This window comes from Trematomus bernacchii, unplaced genomic scaffold (assembly GCF_902827165.1).
Source record: "Trematomus bernacchii unplaced genomic scaffold, fTreBer1.1, whole genome shotgun sequence".
NCBI lineage: Eukaryota > Metazoa > Chordata > Actinopteri > Perciformes > Nototheniidae > Trematomus > Trematomus bernacchii.
The window spans coordinates 5,563,527-5,587,867 of record NW_022987828.1 but is presented as its reverse complement, the minus strand read 5'-3'; the positions used below and the strand labels follow the sequence as shown (position 1 = coordinate 5,587,867).

Below are 24,341 nucleotides of genomic sequence, written 5' to 3'. Positions count from 1 at the left end.
GAGTGGCTGGCTTGAGGTCACCCCTGATGTTCCACTGACTGCCTCGGGAAGACTCAAATTAGAAAGCTGCTGCAGTCACCGGCCACGGCAAGCAACTGTGCTGAATGACTCCAATCTCCTTTATAAGTTTGGCAACAGATTAACAGTGTTGTAAACGTTGCTTGGGAGAGGACGTCGGGGATATAAACAAGTTCCTTCAGATTCTGCCAATGCGGTGGCTGATACTCTCAGTTCTGGAGCATTCTTTGGAGAGGCTGGCTTACAAACACTTCACACTGAAACTTCCTGGAAATAAATAAACAAATAGGCTCTTCATGCAGCATCTGCTCAGATGGAACGCATTCAGTCAAGGCCTAAAAAAAAGACGGCCAGGCTAATGAGAGTTAACTGCACAGCAGAATGATTAGAACAGCTGACCAACCCTCCATAAAAAGGGGGGAAAGGAATGTGGAAAAAACAATAGGTTATATCTGCACTGACCAATTTAATGTCTCCTTTTTCAATATGCAAAGCAATCAAAAAAAATGCTAATTTACTGAGCTCCAACATTTGTATTTGGGAATGTTTGCACATTCCTTTATTATTTAATTGATTAAATTATGAATATGATGCTGTATTTTGCATCTGTTAAAAAGACCCAACAAGACCCTCCCTCCATCTTCAATTGGAGGTTGATCAGCAGGCGATTCAGATGACCCTGTATCAAAGTCCATTATAGTCCCATTCTAGCAATGTATTTACACAAAGGACGCTATTGCAGAGTCATTGATGCCGCATTGTCAGTGACCAACTACTGAAGCCTGGAGCTTAAATTGGATTTAACTGACTGTTGATTGTTGAATCTCAGAATGTCTCTCAGAAAGTCAGGGTAGAGTTTTTAGAATAAGTAGAAAGGGCTATTAGATTACAGTTAAGAGTTTGTTAATTTAATTAGGAGGTCATCATGAATACATCTTATTCTTACCTTGAATATACTGAAGGCTACACACTTAAGTATTCTCCTGATGTCTAAAAAGAGAAGTGGGATGGAAAAAAACACAGCAGGTTTGAGCTGCACCTGTAAGGGGAACAACTTTCCAAAGAGTGCACAAGTTGCCCCATAAACATTTGTTCTTCCAGCAGCGTGCAGGCGGCACACAGGCAGGCGAGCAGCAGGCTTCTACACCACTGAGCAGTGAAGAAATCAAAACAACAGCGGCTGTCGCCCATCAGGAGAGAATGGAAAAATTACCAAATACACCAAATACACGCTTCAGGTCCCACTGATACATGCGAGCAGGATTTACCTCATGTTTTTCTCATGCCTTCCCTTTTCCCCCCTAAAAAAAGTATATAAAAGTCCATGAAATATTCCTGTTTTGGGTTAGGCTGCAGCAGCAAAGCGTGGCGTTGTCTGAGTACAACTGAGAGGGTCCAGTTCAGGGGGGAAACCCTTTTGACTCGAATTAAGGGGAGGCATACAAGAGAAGAAAAAAAAAAGGAAGGAGGAGGGCAGGGAAGAAAGTATTGGTGGTGCCAGACGCAGCGGCAGTAAGAAGCGTACGTACGTGCTTTATCTTAGCGGCTGAGTGTGTGACGTGTTATTGCAGCCTGCTCCTGGAGCTCTGCAAGCACCAAGCAAAGCGCGTCTATTTCTCTCTCTGTTGTAACTCACTGGCCCCCCAACATCTCACATCCACCCACTACGGATCTTTTTTTTCACCCCCTTATTTTTTTTCAGAGGGGGGGTTTGCGCGATTTGCTGGAGAAAACACATTGGAATAGAGACGTGGAGTCTGGCGAATTTATTTATGGTAATACTGTAAGAATTGCCTCTATTCTTTTTATCACTCCAAGAATTTCTTTCTCTCTGTGTCTCTCTCGGTCTCTCTCTCTGCCTCTCTCTCTTTCTCGGTGGCTGTCGTGCGTTGTTGCGCTCCGTTTTGATGGGAAAAACCCAGAAGAAGAAGAAGAAGACGGGGGGGATATGAACGGGCAGACCGGAGTGTAACGCATTTTATTTTCATCCATTGAACCATCTTGTTGCGCCGGACTTAGTGCTATCGGGAATGGGGAGTACTGATTCACTGGAGGGCTGCAGAATTTATTTATAAAGGATGTGGTCAAGTATGTTGGAAAAATAGCCATAGCTTCCGCAGTGTAAGGTAAGATTTCTATCGTCATTATTACAATTATTTGTTAACATTGCATGGAAAAAGATCATTTGTCATGTCATCCCTCAGTTTAAAGTTTAGTCTCCCCATGTTTAATACGTGCCCAGTCTATTCAACATGATGGCTTTGGAGCTTTCATCCGCTCACATTAGTCCAGGGTGCTTAACAGCTGATTTTTTAAGAGCTGATCTCTCTCCTAAGAGGCAAAAATCACTTTAAAGCGCCGTGCGTCGAACTGACACTGCATGAGATGCAGCCCGTGTCTCTATATTCAGATGTCCTCTCGAGACCCAATTGCTCATAGAAGCCCGGCAATAAAATCAGCGTCTCTTGACGACCGATCACTCGTCTCCAGAATACAGATTTTTGTGTTGTGTGTTGCGTAGCCTTGGCTATGAATCTTGCGGAATCATATGGATTAATCGCGACTAAAAGCTGATTTCACTAAACACTGCTGCTACAAATTCTTATGTAACTCATATTATCCTAATGTGGTCTGCTGGGCAGGTTTTTATAATTAAAAAAAATAAAAATAAGTTAGAGGCATACAATAAGTGCGATATTCGTTGGACTCTCGTATCTATAGCCTACTTCGTATATTTCAACGCCCACACACACACACGCACACACAGTTTGAGACACACGCGCACGTTCTGCTGTGACACTGCTCACAGCTGCATTGCCTGTAGGATTAAAGCAATCAGGACATCGCATTGCATTCTCTCCCTCTCTCTACCTCCCTCTCTCCCCCCACAAACGCACTTACACGCGCACGTAAACACACACAGAGGCACACACCACACATTCACACACACGGGCTCTTTATCAAATTGCATTGTCAAACATGTCAAGCCTTGAATTTTCGGAGACATGCAGGTCGTGTAGTGGACCGAAAGCGCGCAGAAGGAGAGAAAAGCCATGATGACCAGGCAAACGCAGAAAGATTTTTTTTTTCTGTCTATGCATTTGTCTTCCTCACATTATCTAACTGTCGTGTGAGGAAACAGGCTAAATCACCAAGAAAACCGCTTGATTTGAAAGAGATCTTGGTTACTGCATGCGTAAAAATGAGCAGTTGCATCCCTCAGCTCGTGGGTACGGCACTGTGACTTTGGATACCTCTTTCACAGTTTATCTTGTTGATGTCAGATAATCTAAACAGCTTTATTTGAATATCTCCAGGGATTGTGCCATACCAAATACGACCCAATTAATAACGTCTAAATGACTCACATTATTGCACCCAACCCCAACACCCCCCCAAATAAATAAATAACTTAATAAATCACGACCAAAGCAACCACAAGGTGGCAATGTTTGCACAAAGTACAGTAAAGAGGGAGGCAGGATGGAGATGCAAAATACATGTTGCTGAGGTTAAGTGCCCCCCCCCCCCCATTCCATTTTCATGATAGGGCGTGATAAGAAGTGTGTGAAGCACATCAATAAGACTTGACAGATGATCTCTATCAAGTGTGATTGATGTGCTTCACGTCCTCTGGTTCAAACATTCTCTTGTGTGACACTCTCCATCTCTCTTTGCAGGCCAAATGACATAGGATGAAGGCTGTTCGAAACCTGTTGATTTATATATTTTCCACCTATCTTCTGGTTATGTTTGGATTAACTGGTGCCCAAGATTATTGGTGTTCCACTCTGGTCAAGGGGGTCATCTATGGATCATATTCGGTGACTGAAATGTTTCCTAAGAACTACACAAACTGTACATGGACGCTGGAGAACCCAGACCCTACCAAATACAGCATCTACCTGAAGCTATACAAGCGAGACTTGGGCTGCTCTGAATATTCTTTGCTAGCTTATCAGTTTGACCATTACTCGCACGAAAAGATCAATGAGTTGCTGAAAGTCAACGAATCTATAGTGTACCTGTGCGATTCAAAGAATATATATGTATTTTTGCTGTACGACAAGAATTTCGCTCAACTACGGAGAGTTTTCCCATATGATTACAACGGATTGACAACACAGAAGCTGGATGAGGAGGAGAAATCCAATGTGGAGTTTTTGGTCTTGAATAAGGCGAGCCCCAGCCAGTTTGGCTGTCAAGTGCTTTGCACGTGGCTGGAAAACTGCCTGAAGTTAGAGAAAGGGACAGTGGAGACATGTGGGATCGTGTACACAAAATGCACATGTCCTCAGCATTTAGGCGATGGAGAATCAGAGAGCGTGCTCATGCTCAACAACGTGGTTTTACCTTTAAATCCACAAACGGAGGGTTGCTTGTCACCTCAACTAGAAGCTGGGCAGGTCTGCAATCTGAGTGCAGAAGTGAAGCGTCCTCCTAAAGAAGGTGAGTATCCACTCATTTTCCCCTAATGGTGAAATAGATGTAGACTTAATGGACTACTGTATGCATAGACGAGATAGTAATCATGTCAAATGTGCACGTCAATCACTCCCTTCTCTGCCCTTATTGCATGTTTGAAGTGTGATGGCCCATGAAACAAAGAGCACACATAGACCTTTAGACTGCAGTTGGCTCAGAAATGTGTCAACTTCAAAAACAAAGCTGCCAGAGGAGTTGGGTGTAGTAATGACCACAGCAGCACAAATCAAACCACCAACAGGGGGTCTTTTTTTTTGGTTGGACTGAGTTCAAAATGCACTATCATTGCTGTGAATTTAAAATGGCTGTTTTTTCTACACATCAGCACAGAGTTAAAATGGCTGCAAATCTAAATACACAATTTTTAATGTGTTATACATTTATGTCAGTTGTCATCTTTACAAAGATCAACAGTTGCCAATATGGACGCATAATTTGTTTTATTGGCTTATGGGACATGGAGCGACGGAGGCAGCAGCATCAGGTTGGATAACATTGCTCATGCAATGCAACATTGATTTTGGTGCTTTATCAAATCTGACATATTTAAATATATTTTGAAATAAAAGAGAAGTAGTATTTTCAGAAGCTGCTCTATTATATAGGGATGCTAATTGTCCAATGTTGCCATAGCGCAATGCAACGTGTTTATATGTTGGAATTGAGCGATAATTAACATCAAGTCGAGTGCTTACAGTAACAAAAATAATGTTTTCAGCAGACCAGCTTGCAGATATAATTATGCATGTGCACAACTGCATACATAAAACCCCTAGACATCCATATGTAGACATCTGAATGAACATTTAATATGAAATGATAATGTTAAGGTTATAATGATTCTGTTCATTAGTGTCACAGTGTAGCAGGGAGGAGTGTTTTGTAGTTACTGTGTAGGCCTTTGAATTGCAAAGGGAGCCCCTCTCGACACCTAGCTGCTTGCATATTAACAGATAGCAGAGGAAAAACCCCAGAGGAATATGCTGCATACTTCAGAGGTGAGGTGCGTTTCACCGTGAGACTTAAAGGAGGGGCATTCATCACGGCACACATAACCAAAAATAATGAGTCAACCTTTAGATTTTGGGGAGGAAAAATAATGATAGCAGAAATGTTATGGAGTTATCTCCCTTGTGGCTCTCACCAAAATAACAGTTGCTATAATAGCTCCCTTGAGAACAGGTGGCAGTTTTCTAATCAAGAAGAACATGTGAACATCGATTTTAGGAGTTCAGCCCTTTGGTTGACTCTTCCTGACTGTTACACCACATTTTTAGACAGGTTCTTGAATACTAGGAGGTACAGGTATTTTAAATGCTCAAGTTACTCTGCATATTTCTAAATGATTTATTAAGGGGCTTGCCTCCATCAAATCAGATGATAAACTCATTTTCAGAGTATCGTGCACCCACCCTTTCACTATAGCCCTTAAGCAATAATGCATACAGTTTCTAATTCAATCTAGCATTACAACTCACCCTGCAGTTAACAGCATCATAACGTATGACTCAGCTGGGTGTTTTTGGTGAATTATTTCATCATTTTATGAATCTCACGTTTAAATTACAACTGACTAGGAAGCATTATGCTTATTTCCATAGATTTGTTTTGCTCCAACATAACATTTGACATTTTTTTCTATCAGCATGTTAATAACGGCTTAAGAGCACAGCTTATTTTTTTTTCCCTCAGAAGATTTTCCACTAGCTTCTATTTATAGGGCCGGTTGATGGGAGGTTTGAATAAATCCGTTTTCATCTGGATAACGGGGAGATCACCACTGGGTTTAAAAGAGCACTGTGTCTCCCGTGGCATCACAGCGACAGACTGGGTGTTCCTGATGAAGAATAAAGCATTACAAACAGTCGACAAGGGCTCCATTTGATAACATTGCTTGTCTTTGATCTTCTCAGTTCCTGGTAGAGGACGGCTTCAGAGCACATCAAAGAAAAGCAGGGCTAGAGGTTGTATACTCCAGCCATGCCACTGAAATGCCCCTTCAGTGTTTTCCTGAGGACAACATAATTTTAAAGGTTAAAGCTCCTAACTATTTGAGGTGATTATGCAGACAAAGAACAGACCTCATTCTTTGATATGTGACATTTTGGAAACCAAAGAGTCACCAGACTACTAGGATGACTCATTTATGCAGTCTTATTTTTGTCACATTCACCCGTTTCAGGAATACAATTGTAAAAGAGAATCGAAAGGATTCAACACAGATTGAATTCGATGTCTATTCTCTTTTCTTTGTGTTTTGTGTTTGCCTGGTTTTCCTCCCACATCCCACGCATGCAAGTCAAGTGGGCTGCTGACTAAGGCGGTGTTTACACGAGAACGAAACGGGTTGTATCTGCTACTTTTCTCTCGCGTATAGCCCGTTCGTTCACACGAGGCCGTAACGGAACCGCGGAAACGGACCCCGCAAACGATAACGGGTCCCAAGGTGGATAGATCTGCAAACGGAACGCTCTGGGGGGCCAAACGGCTCCGTGTGTACGCCCTATACGATCATTTCCTGATAACGATGAAGCCATAGCCCCACCTCTGCTGCTCACTGCTGTAGCATGGTCAGTAGCTACTGTCAGTAGCTACTGCTAGTGCTACTGCTACTGACCATGCTACAGATGTTAGTGCAAAATCTACAGCTCGACCATGCTACAGATGTTAGTGCAAAATCTACAGCTCCTCTACCACAACCATCAGCAACAAGTGGAAATGGAGAATTACATGAACTACATGTTGCTAAATCTACCGCGGGGCATAAACAGAAGGGCAACCATGGCAACCATGCTCGGGGGTCTTCTTCACTGCTTTTGGTGTATTTTGTGGCAGAAGTACAGCGCCAATTACAGGCCCGGCATATGTACTACAGCGTCTCCAGCGCTTACGAGCGGTCTCGTGCGGAAGTACAGCGCCACTTACAGGCCCGGCATATGTACTACAGCGTTTCCAGTGGTCTCGTGTGAACGGACACGTTAAATGAGCCGAATGCGTGTGAACGGAAGACTTTTTTGCTAACGAATTTGGTCCGTTTGCGTTTGCGCTCCCGTGTAAATGGGGTCTAAGATACTCAAGGTGAATGAGAGACAGTCTACGTTAGCTCTCTGATGCCATGCTGATGTGACCGGGCTCTTTTTGGCTTTTGATCCAATGAATGATCAGATAAACTCAAGCTAGAGGGAATTTTTTTGTATTTTTTTATAAGTAAAAGCTATCAGCTGTCACATATGTAAATGTCCCTGCTGAATTTATACTGAAAAATATATCAAATGCATAAAGAGGCTGCAGATAGCAACTACAACCAGACATATTCGACTTTTAAATTCCCCTTCCCTGTGCAATCCAGTGCAGATGCCTGTGTTTACATGTATACAAGCTCAAAATCCACATATTCACAATGCACTTTTCAAATCATCCAGAAATTGAACTTGGCTCCAGGAGATAAACAACAAATGATGCATTGTCTTGTTTTGTGGCTCAGTATACTGGAATGTCCTCGGCTGCAGAAAAGTGTCTCAGTTTCTTTTAGTTTGGTTGGAAATTGAACGTTTTCAAGGATCAGGGTTGAGGAGTGTCATTGCTTGGGAGGACTCAGCTTTGTTGCATGTCCTCCGAGCTTGGATCTTATTGTAACTAAAATAAAATAAAATAAAAAAAGCAGTGAAAATATTGACTAAATAGATCAAAATCAATACCATATTCCCAAGAACCACCCAATTAAAACCCAAACTATATTGCCATGTTAAATAACAAATAGAAATGTGTTAAAAGTCATTGCTACACAATTAATCACTGTTGTTTTTCTCATGATTTCTTGAAGAATTAAACTATAATAACTTTTTTTTTTAAATTGTAGAATATAAAATGCAATTCAACCAAGCTACTCAGTGGAAATCTAATGTTAATAAACTGGGGCCAGGATGACATCATGGGGGGAGTTTTTTGTTAGTATTGTAGTAAAAAAGTACTTAAATGTATTCCTCATAAATAAATAAAATGGTCAGTTTATCACCATTTTCCAACAGTGTATGTTCTATATGTAGCTAGATACTTAAAGGTAGGGAAGGTAAGTTTGAGAAACCGGCTCGAGATACACTTTTTGTTATATTCCATGGAATGCTCTTAACATCCCGATAGCAATGAATATCTTAAGTGCTTTGACAAAAAATCCATAAAAAAAATGTCATCTGTGGAAGCTGTGATACTGTAAAAAGCACGACCAATCATTTTAGCCGGCCCGGCTAAAATAACTGGATGGCCTACCTGCCTGTCAGCCTTCCATCTGTGCACAAACTTATCTCGTGCCCTCATTGGTCATGTGCGCGTTCGTGTGTGTTGGAGGAGGGGCTCTATAAGGAAGTGGCAGATTTTCTCCGGTTGTGTATTTTCAAATTCTAGCGATCTCGAGCCGGTTTCTCAAACTTACCTACCCTACCTTTAACTCAGATATTTTACGTTTAAAAAACTATGTGAAAGGGAAATTTGAGTCAATTAAAATAAAATAAAAATAATTAAAAAAATATAAACTATTATAGTCAAGTACACCTTGCTGTTCTCTAATAATGTTGCTGAAAAGCCAATACACCAAGTAATTCCTTTAAAGTAAAACGTGCAATCATTTTTCACTCAAACCCTATTTAAAGTCTATCAGATATTTCAGTCTGTGTAACTGCACCCATCTCTGCCCTGACTTTCCATTTCTGTGTTGTCATTGACGTATACTGTAATCGTGGGCAAAGATGATAAATGTGACAGTGGCAGCAAGATGCTTTCTGGAGATAAGGCTTCATAATTTGTTTCAAACCTGATTATGCTACAAAGAACTGGAGCTCATATGCATGCAAAAATATTCAAATACATATTTTATGAGTCCACAAAGTAGGCCTCTAAATGCATTGTTAGTACAAGAAGAAGATTAGCATTGACTGTGACATCACCGATTTACAGAGTCCCCATATTCAGTTTTCTTCTTGATAGAAACACCAATTGACACATTGGTGTTACTGTATATTATATAAATCCTTGCTTTGTTTGACAAGGGGGATTTAAGTCAACCGTTACAGAACGTACAAAGAGGGAAAGGAATTTAACAACTCCCAAAGGTTTTCATCAAATCTAACGTATCCACTCAAAGAATAAACGCTGATGCTTATTTGTGCAGTTGCAGATGCTTATTTGATCATTGCGGTATCTGACGGCACAGAGCGCGTGCCATGTGGCAAATGGCAATAGGATTTTATTGGCAAATTAAATGTGTGTGAAGCGTTCTAATGCACTGTCACCCGCCAAAGTCCTGAGCACTGCAGCTCAGCCTAGCTGCCTCACATAGTGAGGCCTTTTATTCACTTTGGATCTCAGTCAAGTCACTCAGTAGTCACACTGCATTATGCTCACCCCCATTGTTCAGTACACTTGGAGGCCATTTTAGTTCCAATTCAGTGGAGGAGAGCGCTCAGTTCAACAGCACAAAATATGTTTAATCTTAGACATGCTTTATTTGTCTTTAACTATAGTAAATAATCCTAAATAGCCCATGTCCCAATTCCCCCTAAAACCCTCTGAGCCTACTGTAAATAATGTTGCCGTGAATTTTTAAGAAACAGCATTTTATTGCTGGTGTTGTAGCTCTACCTGTGTTCTTTTTTCTGTAATCAAATGCAGCTGTGTTGAGATGGAAATAGTAAAGAAAGAAATTAAGGTCAACACATTTTGCCTTAAAAAATTGAGGACATTGCAGGGTGGGGAACGTTCAAATGTGTTTCATGCAGCGATCAACAAGAAGCTTTTGGTCGATTCCAGTCAATTTTGAGAAACATATAAAGAAAGATTAGGTCAAACATTCCACCAAACTGCCGGATCTCAGAAATGGAAGTGAAGGAAGTCATGGTCAAAAATACATATATTAACTGTGTCTTCAAATGGCCAAAGACACGGTTTCTTGGTGTAAAAATTCATGAGGCTTGGAGGTGACTCCTAAGTCATTTAACGCAGTGATATAAAACCAAAAATAATTCTGCTAAAACCACTTACACTGGAGGCAAATGGGCTCTTTGGAACCACAAAAGTCTCTGTTTTCCAACCATTACATATTTATGATATGATAAAGTATATGGTCAACCACATGAGGCCTGGCATGGTTTCTTAATTTTGCACAGCAAGTGAAAGGATTAAAAGGTAAAAATCACAAGTGGCAATCTCTAGGAAGTGACATCCATAAACGGATCTGCAATTTCCGCTTAACATCATGAATGCCGCCAAAGAGAACAAAAACCTTTTCATTTGAGCAACTTCGAATCAAAATCGATGACAGTTGTGTATCTGCCTCACTGTCAAAATATGATCAATCCACATCACGCTATTGCAGCTGATATAATACTTAGTACGAGACACAACATGTAATTCAGATGAAATAATCTGAGAGTTACAATATGTAGTGAGCCTGCTTAACATGTTGAGGACAGGTAAAACTGCTGGAATCTCCATAAGAAAGCTTTTCAAATTTCTAAACTTCTTTTTTACGTTAAAGCTGTGACATTTCAAAAAGTCAAAAGTTGCATTTAAATTGAAATTGCACATATGGCTGTGTAAAATGAGTATGTATTTATGCATGAGGAATAGCTGGTTCTGTTCTTAGGTTGTACAGTACAATATATTGACATAGACATTGACTCAAATTGAAAATTATTCTGGGTATGTTGCTCATTCAATTTAGCACCAGCTTTGATGCTAACAATGTTAACCTGGCAGTGGGGATGGGGGGGTGATCAGCTGTGTATACTGTGGTTCATTTGACATGGATTTGTGCTGCTGTGTTTCAGCAGCATGGCAATTGAAAGTCAGAGTGAGACCCACTATATCCACTATATCCAGACTGTGTACTGCAACAGCCTCCGAATAATTAAAGGCTTGTGTTGTCACAGCTGTACTGCGGAGAGGGTGTTGTAATGAAATGCAGTACGCCTGGAAGAAAATCTAAAATACTATTTTGAGAAGTGTGGACATGATTCATGGTTTCTACACAGGAAGATTATTGGTGGCTACATATACTCAAAAATCACTGCATGATAACTTTTTAAGCTTAAATGTTCCAAAGTTGCTAAAATGTTTACAGTAGCTTTGCCTCTAAAGCAAAAATAATTACTTTAGTATTCATCTGAATCTAAAAAAGGGAAAAGTCCATAACTGTTATTAGTTTAATTAAGTTAAAGTTAAAAAAAGTAACTCAACATTTCAGAAATAAATGGCTCCTGTGAGTGTTATACCATTAGTTATTATACATTTTGTAAAACATTATTCAATAAAATAACTATATTTAGTCATTCTTGTTCTTGAATATATACAATAATTGCAGTAAAGGTCAAAAGTACAATTTGCTGTCTGAACTACAAAGTCAGATTAAATGGACTTAAGTAAAGTACCTTAGACGTCTTCTTAAAGTCTTAAAGTACTTGATTAATTCATTAATAGCATTATAGCCTTTCAGTTGAAATGAAATATCACAGAAAGTGCCTTTAAAATACCCAGAAAGGTCCAACCAGTGCATCAACCACAAGTGCACCTCCATCGTTTCTGCTGTGTCATGTTGGTGACAAATCCACCTCTTTAACTCTACTGTTTACAATAAATACAATTGTAGTGAAACCGGCAAAAAGCAGTTGTTGCCCATAATAACGTCATACTGTATTACAGTAGAAATCGTAATCAGAGTAATGGGTCACGTAACATAGTATCTAATTCTCTGATGTGAAGCAGCCACTCCTCTTGTCTTCTAAATTGTGGAGCGTCACCAGTAAAATCCCGCTTAAGCAATGAGGAAGTATGCGTGACGGATTTATCAGCGTGAATACTCCACCTATGTGCATGTTTATGAAGGCAGATTTGTGAGCCAGTATATGTGCGCTGCACCAGCTCCCACAACTATTCATGAGTTCCTCCTGAAAAATGCAGCAGATTCCCCCGTTTAACACTCAATCCCTTTGTCAACTCTTCAGCTTTCACCATACAAATAACACAAAGCAACAAACCTTAACTGCCAATGATTGTAGATGAAAGTATTGAATGAAATGAGGCTGGTTCGATACACAGTATAAAGGTTCGACATTACAAAAGAAAAGTGAATTTGTATTTGAGTATATAATCTTTTTAATTCAAATTGTCTATCACTTTGCATACTTATAAATTACTTACTTTTACATCTGAAACATACTTATTGCATGTGGTCTTGTGAGATTCAATGCAAAAAGAAAATGTTTGGCGTAATAAATAATTTGCAATGTTTAAGTCTTATGTAAAGCGTGTTATCCTATAGCTAAATATGTAGCACACGGGTGCTGCATATACTTTTCCATGATGGTCTTTGTCATGCTGGCTCAAGACAGTATGATAATGTTTCATCCCTACAAAAGCAAAGTGTACTTATCATGAAACATTTCCATATGTAATTGCATGTCTTGCTTTGACATCAGAGCACCCGGTCCCTATTTTGCAATTTATGAGTTAAAGATAAGTGAACCTTGTAAATCAAAGGAGCAGCCATCGTTGTGCTCTTGTTTCCTTTGACTTCAAAAAGCTTTTCTATATGAATGCAAACACAACACGTAATGAGTCTCTGTAGATGAAGAAGAGTGTCTCATCTTCCTATTATACAAATTTGATTTGTTCACTGCCATCATATGCATAATTCAGTAGTAACCATCATATCTGATTTTCTGCCATGAAAAGTATTCCTGCAGTCTCATTCAGGAGAAAAGAGGGAACACCATTTTTCCATTGGATCAAACCAGAACTGACTGCGAAATGAAGGTTTGGTATCTTTGCAGCTATTCGTCTCTTTGTAAAAAATACAATTGGACAAGTACAAAAGTGATTCTCGTGTGACAAATTCATTTGGAAAACAAAATCCTTCAGAGTGGGCTCAGCAAGAGGGATATTCATCCTTTTAAAAAAACATGAACATTCACACGAGTTACAGCTTTGCTCCACAGTTCTGAAGCGAGGGCGAGTCTTTGAAGCTCTTAGGGTGGATAAACACTGTCAGATGTCTAGAACATTTATTGTCACTTTGGAAATAGGCTAAAAAAATCATATATTCAAACTTTTGTGTGGGCTTGCTTAATGTTGTAAATGTTATAAAGCCCTTGTTATGCGGTGCCAGATATGTAAATGTAAATTATGCGCTGCGTTCAGCCTCTCAGTAGCATGTTCCTGCATTTCAACGCAGTTCGTTTTGGCCTGTCATTGGATGGCTATTTCAGCCCACAGAGGAGAGGCATTTGCATAAACATCCACCCACAAACCTGGCAAATGAGTCTGTCACTCAGAGATACGGTCTATGTGGTAAAGTGGAGGCAAAATCCTTTTTTACTCTCATGGGGCTTTTCTCAGTGGCAGCCCCTCTGCAGAGTATGGCAAGTGTCTTCATGTAGCTGTAATGGATGCTGCCTTTAAACTTACATGATCTAGGGCAGCATACACACTTACATAATGAGTGTTGCATAGTAATATCATGTCCTATGTACATATTCCACATGGAATTAAGAAGAAAAACTGAAACGATAGAATCTACATATTGTGTCAAATATAACCATCTATTACAGATCAAGTGCAGTTTAATGGAGGTGCATTTAACTCAACTCAGGTATGTTTTCTTTATTCCAGATTGTTCAATAAAGACATGAAACTGTCCTCCTGAGACTAATTAGTCAGGATCAGGAGACTCCAAGTGTACCATAGGCACCCTTTACTTATTTTATAGAATAGTCACTTGTCACTGATGGGGTCTGTTGCATCTCTACTGGCTATTGCTTTAGTCTGCTGCAGGCTGGTCTGACTACGGCCAGCCACTTAACATAGCTACACACTACTAAGCCCTTACTATAGCAACCAGTGCAGATGGGTTAACAATGCCTGAACATACAATTCCTAATCAATCTCTCACACATAGCAGTGTGGACAGTTCCTCTTTAAATTGGATATCAGAAACAAATTGGATCTTACAGCTGTCTGGGTATGGTCTTTTTGCCAGAAAGCTTTTATCAGCTGTCTTTGGTATTCCTGCCGTGGTTGTCAGGGCCTACCCATGCCATGACGTTCCTATCCCATCTTACAATAAGTGGTCATAACCATAGGCAATTAAAAGTCCTTGAATCAGTTTAAGGGATGATTGTGCTCATGAGAGTCTGCAGCCCTGCTAGCGGCTGTGCTCAGGCTTTGCACTAAATGGTAACCCTGGTAGCATGCTATCATTTACTGTATATCTTACAATGAAGCATAGCTGGGCTGATGGGAATGTCAGATATGTTCAAATGGGACAGATGAAAAGCCAAGGGATCACACAAGTCATTTGTAATCCATTCTCTATAGACCTTGAATATCTGTAACAAATGTCAAAGTATTCCAGCCTGTTACTTTTTTTATATAATTCACTCAAAACCAAGAATTCCATGTTAATCCATCCAATGAGATATTTAAGAAATTGACCCACCAATTGCCACCAACAGAGCCACACTGCTAGCATAGCTAAAAATGACAGTTGAAGTTATGTGTCGGAAACAAAAACGACTTCGTAGGTTGGGAAAAGATTGCTGTGGTTAACTGGCATCTTCCTCTTTTGCTCTATTTTTGAGATAACTGCTCCTTTTCACCTGCTTGAACAAACAACCTCTGCTTTCATTTTACCCGAGAGGACACTTTTCGTTGTTTTCCAAGATTCTCTTTTGGATCTCCAAAGTACCCAAATGATGAACGACTATTTCTGCCAAATGACTTAGAAACATGTTATTTCTCTATTTGAGAATTCAAGTTTCAAAAACATCCTCTTCCTTAAAGGTGGGGTAGGTAAGTTTGAGAAACCGGCTCGAGATACACTTTTTGTTATATTCCATGGAATGCTCTTAACATCCCGATAGCAATGAATATCTTAAGTGCTTTGACAAAAAATCCATTAAAAAATGTCATCTGTGGAAGCCGTAATACTGTAAAAAGCACGACCAATCATTTTAGCCGGCCCGACTAAAATAACTGGATGGCCTACCTGCCTGTCAGCCTTCCATCGGGGCACAAACTTATCTCGTGCCCTCATTGGTCATGTGCACGTTCGTGTGTGTTGGAGGAGGGGCTCTATAAGGAAGTGGCAGATTTTCTCCGGTTGTGTATTTTCAAATTCTAGCGATCTCGAGCCGGTTTCTCAAACTTACCTACCCTACCTTTAATATAATATGTATTTATTTTGTATTCACACTGTCCTTGAACTTTAAATGCCGTATCAGTCCAAGATCTCTTTAAACCGTATAATGAGAAAATCACACTCAATCAAATTTCGAGAAGGTCTACTGAAGTGAGTTTTATCCATTCAGCCAATACAGACACATATCAGATGGTTAGATGCTCTCTGCAGTATCATATTCAAGAGAAATAGCTTCAGAGCACAGGGGCCATAATAAAATATGACAGATAAATCAGAAGCACTTGGGAGATGGCTTTGGATTACTGGATCAATACCACAGCTATAGTCTGGACTTCCTAGACCTGCACTGTTTTAGCAGAACCTCCGTAAAAGCTTTTTGTTTTTTCCTAAGACATTGCTAGATTGTTGTTTTTGTTTTAGTACAAAAAACAGGCTACAATATATTTGAGAAATAAAGGCAAATATGACATGAAGTTGTACGAAAACATCTCTCACATCTGAAATCACCGTATTATGTCTCAGAACTTCTGATAAAGACAAGGGGCTCACACTGAGTATTTCAAGCTTTCTACTGTGAAACACAAATCATTTCCTCGTGATAATTCATAAACAGTGACAACAGTTGTAAAAAAAATTGCTGACCGGTTAATGTTCTCGCTTTGCTGCAGTGATGTAAAGGTGTCCTGAGGGTGCGTTCAGTACATTGTGACATCCCTGTGAGAAGCCATTACAGGAGCAACAGAGCATGATCAACCTCTGATGGCATAAAGTTTTACCTTTACCATTTGACAGAGGTGTTCTGTAATTGCATTCCTTATATGGAACATGCAAATGAAAAAAAAAAAAATGACCCAAAAGCTTGAATATATAGCGATGATCTGTTTTTTACACCTCCGGATTGAGGCTTTCACAGCTGACAGAGTTTGTTCTTTATTACAGTTTATATGTATCAATGTATGACTGCAAGAGGTCAACCCAGCAGAGTAAGGATCAGCAGTCCTCCCTTAATGATGGAGAGGTCCATCTCAGTGTGAGGCAAAGTGTTCATTACTGGTAACTGAAGCCCTGCTGTGGCCTTAGCATGCACCATGTCATCTCTGCACTGTCTGCTGGTTATTTGAATTTCAAGTATGACGTGTGGCAAGGCAAAGCTGACATATAAAGAGCAGCAGTAATTGTAAATGTTCTGCAAATGTCATCCATACTATGTAAACTAACATAGGGAACATATTGTTTTAAACAATGTTTTCCTTAGACAAATCCCAGCATTATTAAAAAATGTATTAATACATGCGAGTAGACTATATGAACAAAAGCATATAAGGCGTTTGAAGGGATGAAGAATTAATAGTACATTAACTTTCACCATTACAGCATTTATATTGAATATTAAAACATTATAGCGCATGTTTTACTCCTACAAACATTATCAGTATGTTTAATTACATTGCATATGATTTATTATTATTAATATTTTTGTTGAATATACATATCAATATGAAAAATGTTGTTCAAATCAAATCAAGTTTTATTTATATAGCACATTTTTAAAACGATTTTTGGTCGAGCCAAAGTGCTGTACATATAATAATTACCTTACAGTAAGGACACTTTACAGCAAATACAACAGCACAGTTTGTGCAGAATATCAGTATGAGAAAACGACACCCTCTGTCCTTAGACCCTCACATCGTACAAGGAAAAACCTCCGGAGAAAAAACCCACAGTTTAAGGGGAAAAATGGGAGAAACCTCAGGGAGAGCAACAGAGGAGGGATCCCTCTCCCAGGACGGACAGACGTGCAATAGATGCCGTGTGTAAGAGATAATACATTTTACAGCGTACAGTAGGTAGACCGAATGATTGTTGAATATATAAATATTATTATGAATAAAATACTGTAATAAATACTGTATTCTAACAATACGGTATTCTGTACTTTTTTTTTTTTCATCTGTTCGAAATAAAGATTGAAATGAAATGAATTAACTGTTAGCTGTAAGAAGTAATAGCTAGTCTGCTACAGCAGATGTACTGAAGTTACAGTATAATAATTAGAACTAAATATTAAACATTTTAGGAAATTAAAGGTGGGTTATGTCAATTTGGAGAAATCAGCTCGAGTGCGCTAGAATTTGAAAATACACGACCGGAAAAAATCTGCCACTTCCTTACAGAGCCCCTCCTCCAACACACACGAACGCGCACATGACCAATGAGGGCACGAGATAAGTTTGTGCACAGATGGAAAGCTGACAGGCAGGTAGGCCATCCAGTTATTTTAGCCGGGCCGGCTAAAATGATTAGTCGTGCTTTTTACAGCACCACGGCTTCCACAGATTAAACATTTTTATGTATTTATTGTCAAAGCATTTAATATATTCATTGCTATCGGGATGTTAAGAGCATTCCATGGAATATAACAAAAAGTGTTTCTGAAATAAATTACATACCCCACCTTTAATGGAACGCCACCTGCTCATTATATTATTGATTGCTATTGACATCTCTGTATTTGTGATCTTTGATTTGGTCATGGTAAATCTGCCCTCTGTTTGATCATCTCTTGGAAAAATCAAAGCATCATTTTTGTATGATTATTAGTAGATTATTTTCTACATCCACGGTTTTTGCTGTCTCCTGGGTAGTTTCTGCCACTCACAGTTTGAAGCAAATCAATTATGGCTGCGTGATAAATACTGTGTGCACTTCTGTTGTCTGTTTAGTCTTTCATTTGGTGCATTCAAAGCCACCTTTGTTTGCAAAGGAAACATTAATAGATCATTTCTATGTGTGAGGCAGTTTTACAACCCTTTGATTCTGTCTCTTTGAAACGCATCTATGAAAAGAGGTCATGAACACAGCTGCTGTGTGTATGCGTATTTTATCAAGCTAATGAATATAGAGCAACTGGCACTGAAGTGATAATGTAGAAAATAATCACTCTGTGATTGTTAGCTCGCCGCTGAGCAGGATATGGTTTCTGTCACTAATCATGAACAACTCTTGCAATTCTAGTTCATTATGACTGTGCATTAAAATTACTTTGCCATTGTCTCTTCTTGTACTATGCCGTTGTGCCCACTTTAACATTCAACTCACGTTCATAATTGTGCAAGTGACAGACTTTACAAATTTTACATTTGTATCGTAAAATAAATACAGTTATATAAAGTGCACTCAAGTTTCATTTGGTTTTATCCTAGCTTTATTAATACATTACTTCATTCGTTTTCATTTAGAATAAAATTGGTTATTTTATTCAGTTGCTCTCAAAAGCTTAATCGACACTTGTTTACACCAGTATCCATGGAAACTATTACTGCAAATGGATAATGCATTCAGAGTCAGTGGTGTCGTACTGTACAGTCTCTTTAATCATTTTCAAACTGATCCACAGTTTCCGTACACATACCAGCGCGCTCATAATAAAGCAAATGCTGCCTCTATGGTGAATATAAAGGTGACCCTGCAGTTATGTCAAAATATGTTTGAAGCGCAAATTAACTTTGCAGAAGGCTTTTTATGAGAATAACAGACTTATTGTACAACTCAAAGTGTACATTTAGATGTAGGGATGTAGGAAGACAACATGAACATAAACTCTTTCAGCCCATGTCAGGCCATAACAAATATCATATAGTACCGAATGTTGTTAAGCCTTGCTACATAGAAAACAGAGCGGAACACAAATTCAATTTTCCTCGAGGCAAACCTCCAACGCTTCAATTTATAACTCTCTTGCCAAAATAATCTTTTGTTTATATGCTTTGGGTTGCATTGTGAACTAATTCTCAGTTTTTGTTTTCTGGTATATTTCAACAATGTCATGTAGAAAATGTGATTGAGGCAAAGATTGAGGGGTGGTACTTGCTGGTGTACATGTACATTAGTGGTGCTGTTTATGTCTAGCAGGGGTTTGACCTGACTTCTTCAACCCGATACAAAAAATACAGCAAAATTCCCAATAGAAGCCAAAGTCCTTCGATGCATGAGCAACCAAAATGATAAGTCCCATTATAAGCCATAATTGGGGACGGATTGACAAAGCAACTTATTTGGCAAAGCTTATTTATGTCAACACAAACTGAAGAAAGATTGCTCTATATTAAAATGCTCTATGAAATCAGGGTTAGGCTAACCCTAACCCTACTAAACTTTCAGCATTAATGACTATTTATATGAACAGATATCTGTATTTCCCATCAATCAGCAATATGTTTTAAATGATGGGTGTCATGCATTCCCTTGAACAATATAATTCAATGTATGTATCATTTTCCGTTGGAAACACACATTACAAACAAAGTGCCCATTTACTTTTATAGCGTGTATAACCATAAGCCCAAAAAATGTGTGACATTACAGTTAGTGCTGCTGCAGGGCTACTCAGCGATAATAGAGGCATTTCAGGTTTCTTTAGGCGCAAACACCTGGACCCGCTCTGTGGATTTACCGTTCGATGGGCACATTTATATGAAAATGTGTATACCCTCCAGCACTTTCACGCAGCGATCGAAAGCTATCATTTAGGAGGTGCTTTGGAGCTTTGAGATCCTCCAGTTAAAGAGCTCTGCTCCTCAGACCATCTTGCCTAACCATCAGCTCAGCGGTGTCCAAAAGCCCAACTGTTGTGATGTTGTCTCAACAGTTAGTGAAGTGCAATAATTGCAGCTTTCTTCTCTGATGTGAGGTGACAATTAGAGGAACGGGGCGAAAGAAGAGGATTAGCTGTGAGAGTGAGAGAATACTTTGCCATTTGGCAGAGTGAACGCACACATACTGAATTGCTTGGGAAAAAAAATCAAAAGATTTTGTAAACATTGTTCTTTGTGGGTGTCAAGAGATGCAGCGTTGACATTTTTTCCCGAGTCGCTCCAGATAGGCGCTAAAGCCTGAATATATTTTCTTACTAACGCAGAGGCGTATTGTGTTGCCTTTTGTTTTCTTATTTCACTTTGAAGATTACAGACTTCGCCTTAGCTTTGCGACTGTAAAGAGTAATCGACAGAGTTACGGTCAGTGTTGTCTCCTATCTTTGACCCAAGAGACCAATAATAGAATAGTGACTGAAGATGTTGATTTTGTTATCTGTGTCCTGAGCAGACTGTGGCATTACAATAAGCCTCATAGGTCAGGGTCAGTGAGTGGATGCAGAGATTGCTCATCTTAATGTCAGCGCTTATCACAGGGGCATGTTATGAAGTGTCTATGTCTTCTTGTCCCTTTTATGGTCCGTCTCAATCCATGAGCCCTTACTGTTTAGTCCATCATGGGAATTTCACCCTCTGTTTCCCATTACAGACTCTACCCTCCACTCTGCTGTGCACTTAATAATGTGCACATCTTACAGAAAAGCTGATTGGAAATCTTTCTTAAAGAAATTAGCCGTGACATTTGTTGCTGGCACAGCAGTAAAAAGTGGACAACAGATGTTAATGAGTTACATATTATTGGTGGGTGTATTCCCACAGCACCAATGCTGGTAAGAGGAAGAAACAGATATGCAAGATTGATCAGGATAAACAGAATATTTAAAGGGCCTGAAACCCTATAGAATAAAAAGACTATGACGAAGATAGACTTAATAAAAACCATTAGTGCAGCCCTACATTTTAGATATGGTGGTCTCAGAGCAATGCATTATTTATTGCAAATAGATGTGGGTGTATGCGTGCATGTTTAAGCACAGAGGCAAACATAGTGAAAAGAGACTTCGATGAATGAAATAATCTACAATTTTACATTAAAAAGCATTTTTACTTTGAGTTTGAAAGAATGTAATGAGATAAAAGTCGGATAGGCCACAATAGCCTCCATGGGTCGGGTTTTCCCTTCACTCGCTTCTCTATTGCTTGCACTTGCTGAGGTAATGCTGTGATTGAATTACATCGGAAATGTTACTTTGGGGGCTGCTGAGCTCAGCGAACCACTTGCAAATGTATTTGACGATTCAGATATTAAGCCAGGAGTTATTTTGACAAAGCAGGCAAGTAGAAGTATGGATGGTATTGGTTGGATCATTATCAAAGCAGTGATATTGTCGAATGTATAAAATTGCAGACCTGGCAGTCAACTGGTGAAGGTAATGGTTTAAAATGTAATACACCACATTAACAATATTGCATTCAACCATTTTGGCTCTGCTGGGAATTAAGGCAACTCCGGAAAAAAAGATTGGCTGATAGTTTATTACAATAACAGAGGTGATGCATTGTCTTGAATAGATTTAGTTGGACGGACAAAAGTAAAATTATACAAAATACAAAAAAGTGTATAATCACAGATTTGCTTTGTAATTAGTACCTCACTGATTTGCCAAATGAGGCCTCAAAAATCCTCCTCTGAGCTACAATCTACTTCAACTAATTGTGTGTTGCTGTCTCATCGTCACCGTGTGCAAAAGGGTTTTTGTTGTTTTTGGTTCAATTTGTAATTTCCTAACCATGTCATGAAACTGATAAGAGAGCTCTCATGTGGGTTACTCTCCACCAGCACAAAACAAGCTGAACAAATGTCTGTGTATACTTTCTGCCCTAAAGCTACACTTGTCCACACAGAAAATCATACTTTTTTCTGGCCCTTAGGGGAGAGCATATTTGGATGTTTGGCCAGTACTTTATTTGTGCATGTCCTACAAATGCCCTCCATCAATTTTGTCTTATGTTCGTCTGACAAAAGCATTGATTTATTGGGCTCGCCGCATTTTTTGGACATTAACAGTGAACAAATCTCAGAGGGAGTGTTGGTTTGTGTCCATTCTTGCAGCATGTCAGGTGTGTAACTCCAAGCCTGACTGAATTCCCAGATGGACTGAAGCCATCAGAGCCAGCCAGACAAATGAATCTAAAGCAAGCAATGAGATTTCTACCCGACTCTGCCTTTCAGGACAGAACCGCATTGGTGAACTCGGTGTGAAAGAGGTATTTGGTCTAGACAGTGTCTCCCTGATTCTTATGCGCATAGCCAAGGCTTTGTTTAGGAGGCCCCTCACGTCCTGGGGTAGGGCAAAGCCTGTCAAACAGGGACTGTCAGAATACCTCCTCGCTTAACAAAAAGAGGAGCACGCTGATCCCATTTAATTATTCAGGACCTCGGACTGGCAAGAACAAATAAATGCCGCCCATAAGATAATGTCAGTGTTGGCTTCGACAGAGAGAAAACACCCACACAAATCTGTCACTGGTTTGTTAGTACTCCATTTTCTCATGAGATCTTTCAAATGTAAATGAAATGTCTCTGAAGACTACATGTTTTTTTTTATTTTAAAACTGTGAAAATCAGTAGCCATGTAGAAACAGTTAGTATCAGGCACAGTAGAGAACATAGTACAACCTGTTCTTGGTTTCTGGCCAAAATCATAAGCATATCTGTTCACACTGGGATCCTCAGCTCCACTGAAAAACCCATAGCCACCTTCTCTTTACACAATTAATTAAATGCAGCACAAAAGGTTTTGGTTTTAGTTTTTTTTGCCATATCACACACATTGCATTTTCATTCGGAATGGCGCCAATATATTATAGAATAAATAATACATTTAGAAGATTTACTGTATGATTAGGTTGCATCAGACTTCAAGGTCCCCATAGTAAACACAAATTAAAGCCTTATATAGAGAGGCTGAATTGATAAGGTTTTGCCTTTCAAATTCATTTTTTATTTCATTACTTCCACTGCAATGAATTACAGCAAGCCCAGAAACTAAAACACAGCTGAACTATTTTTGCCTTTAAAGTTTGGCAAAGGCACCAGTGCCAGATTTACATGAAAGGTTTTAAACAGCACATTTAAAACAGATTGGCTCATGGGCATTAGTACATCACATTATGTTCCCATTATAGTTTAACGCATCCCCATTGGAGATGGATTTCAGTCTCTGTTAAGCTTGTACTAGTTCTGATCATCCCTCGGTGCGCTCTGTTAGAAACTGCTAAAAATCAGCTCGTAGACAAGAGCAGAGGGAAGTTCGCCCTTTAAAGTCTACACTGTCAGATTGAGAGAAAAAAAACAGATCTAAATTATAAAGCCACATATTTTAGCTTCCAAAAGCAGATAAATGATGAAAAATAACACCAATGTGCTTGATAAAAATGTAACTCAAAAAGTGTTACATTTCTCTTCTACAGTATAAATATAAATTCTGTCGGACCAGTGGAGCCGAAGCTTCATCATATGTAATTTATGTTTCCATCGGATTGCAGTTTGGCTCATGATGGGGAACATGTTGTCTGAGTTGATTAATTGGCCTATAATTGTGGAAACAAACACGTGTGAGGAATGAATGCTGCATTATAATGCACTGGAGAAATCAGCTATTACTACAAGACAAGATATTGTGTTCAAGGTTTTTCTACTACTGCCGTTTTCAAATCCTAATTTTGATTTCCTAATGAGGAAGGTTAAAACTATGCCTAATTTAAAATGTTAGAGGTTGATTTCTACCTCCATGATAATTTCATCCAAAATATCATGAACTTTTCAAAAATCTAACAAACTACAATGTAATTAACATATTTATGTGTGTGATGACTTTTGTTCAATGTTATATCTACAGTTTATGGTGGTTCATAAGAGTGAGAAGAAAGAGGCGAGGAGAGGGCGTAAGATGCGTTAAAAAGGGTTTTGAGCTAGATTAAAAATCACAGTA

General features: G+C 39.2%; 1 protein-coding gene across 11 annotated transcripts in view; it reads left to right on the top strand.

The window, feature by feature from the left end:
* The first annotated feature begins 1,774 nt into the window (after nt 1-1,774).
* Nucleotides 1,775-24,341, top strand: part of adgrb3 (adhesion G protein-coupled receptor B3) — a 105,277-nt gene continuing 82,710 nt past the window's right edge. For 8 of the 11 annotated variants that reach the window (XM_034152208.1, XM_034152216.1, XM_034152211.1 and 5 more), the window contains exons 1-2: nt 1,775-2,144; nt 3,699-4,467. In XM_034152208.1, the coding sequence (XP_034008099.1) occupies nt 3,714-4,467 (754 nt within the window). In that variant the 5' untranslated portion in view covers nt 1,775-2,144; nt 3,699-3,713. Of the gene's footprint in view, nt 2,145-3,698; nt 4,468-24,341 lie in introns of those variants that run through there. The other 3 variants (XM_034152207.1, XM_034152215.1, XM_034152213.1) reach the window with 1 other exon arrangement.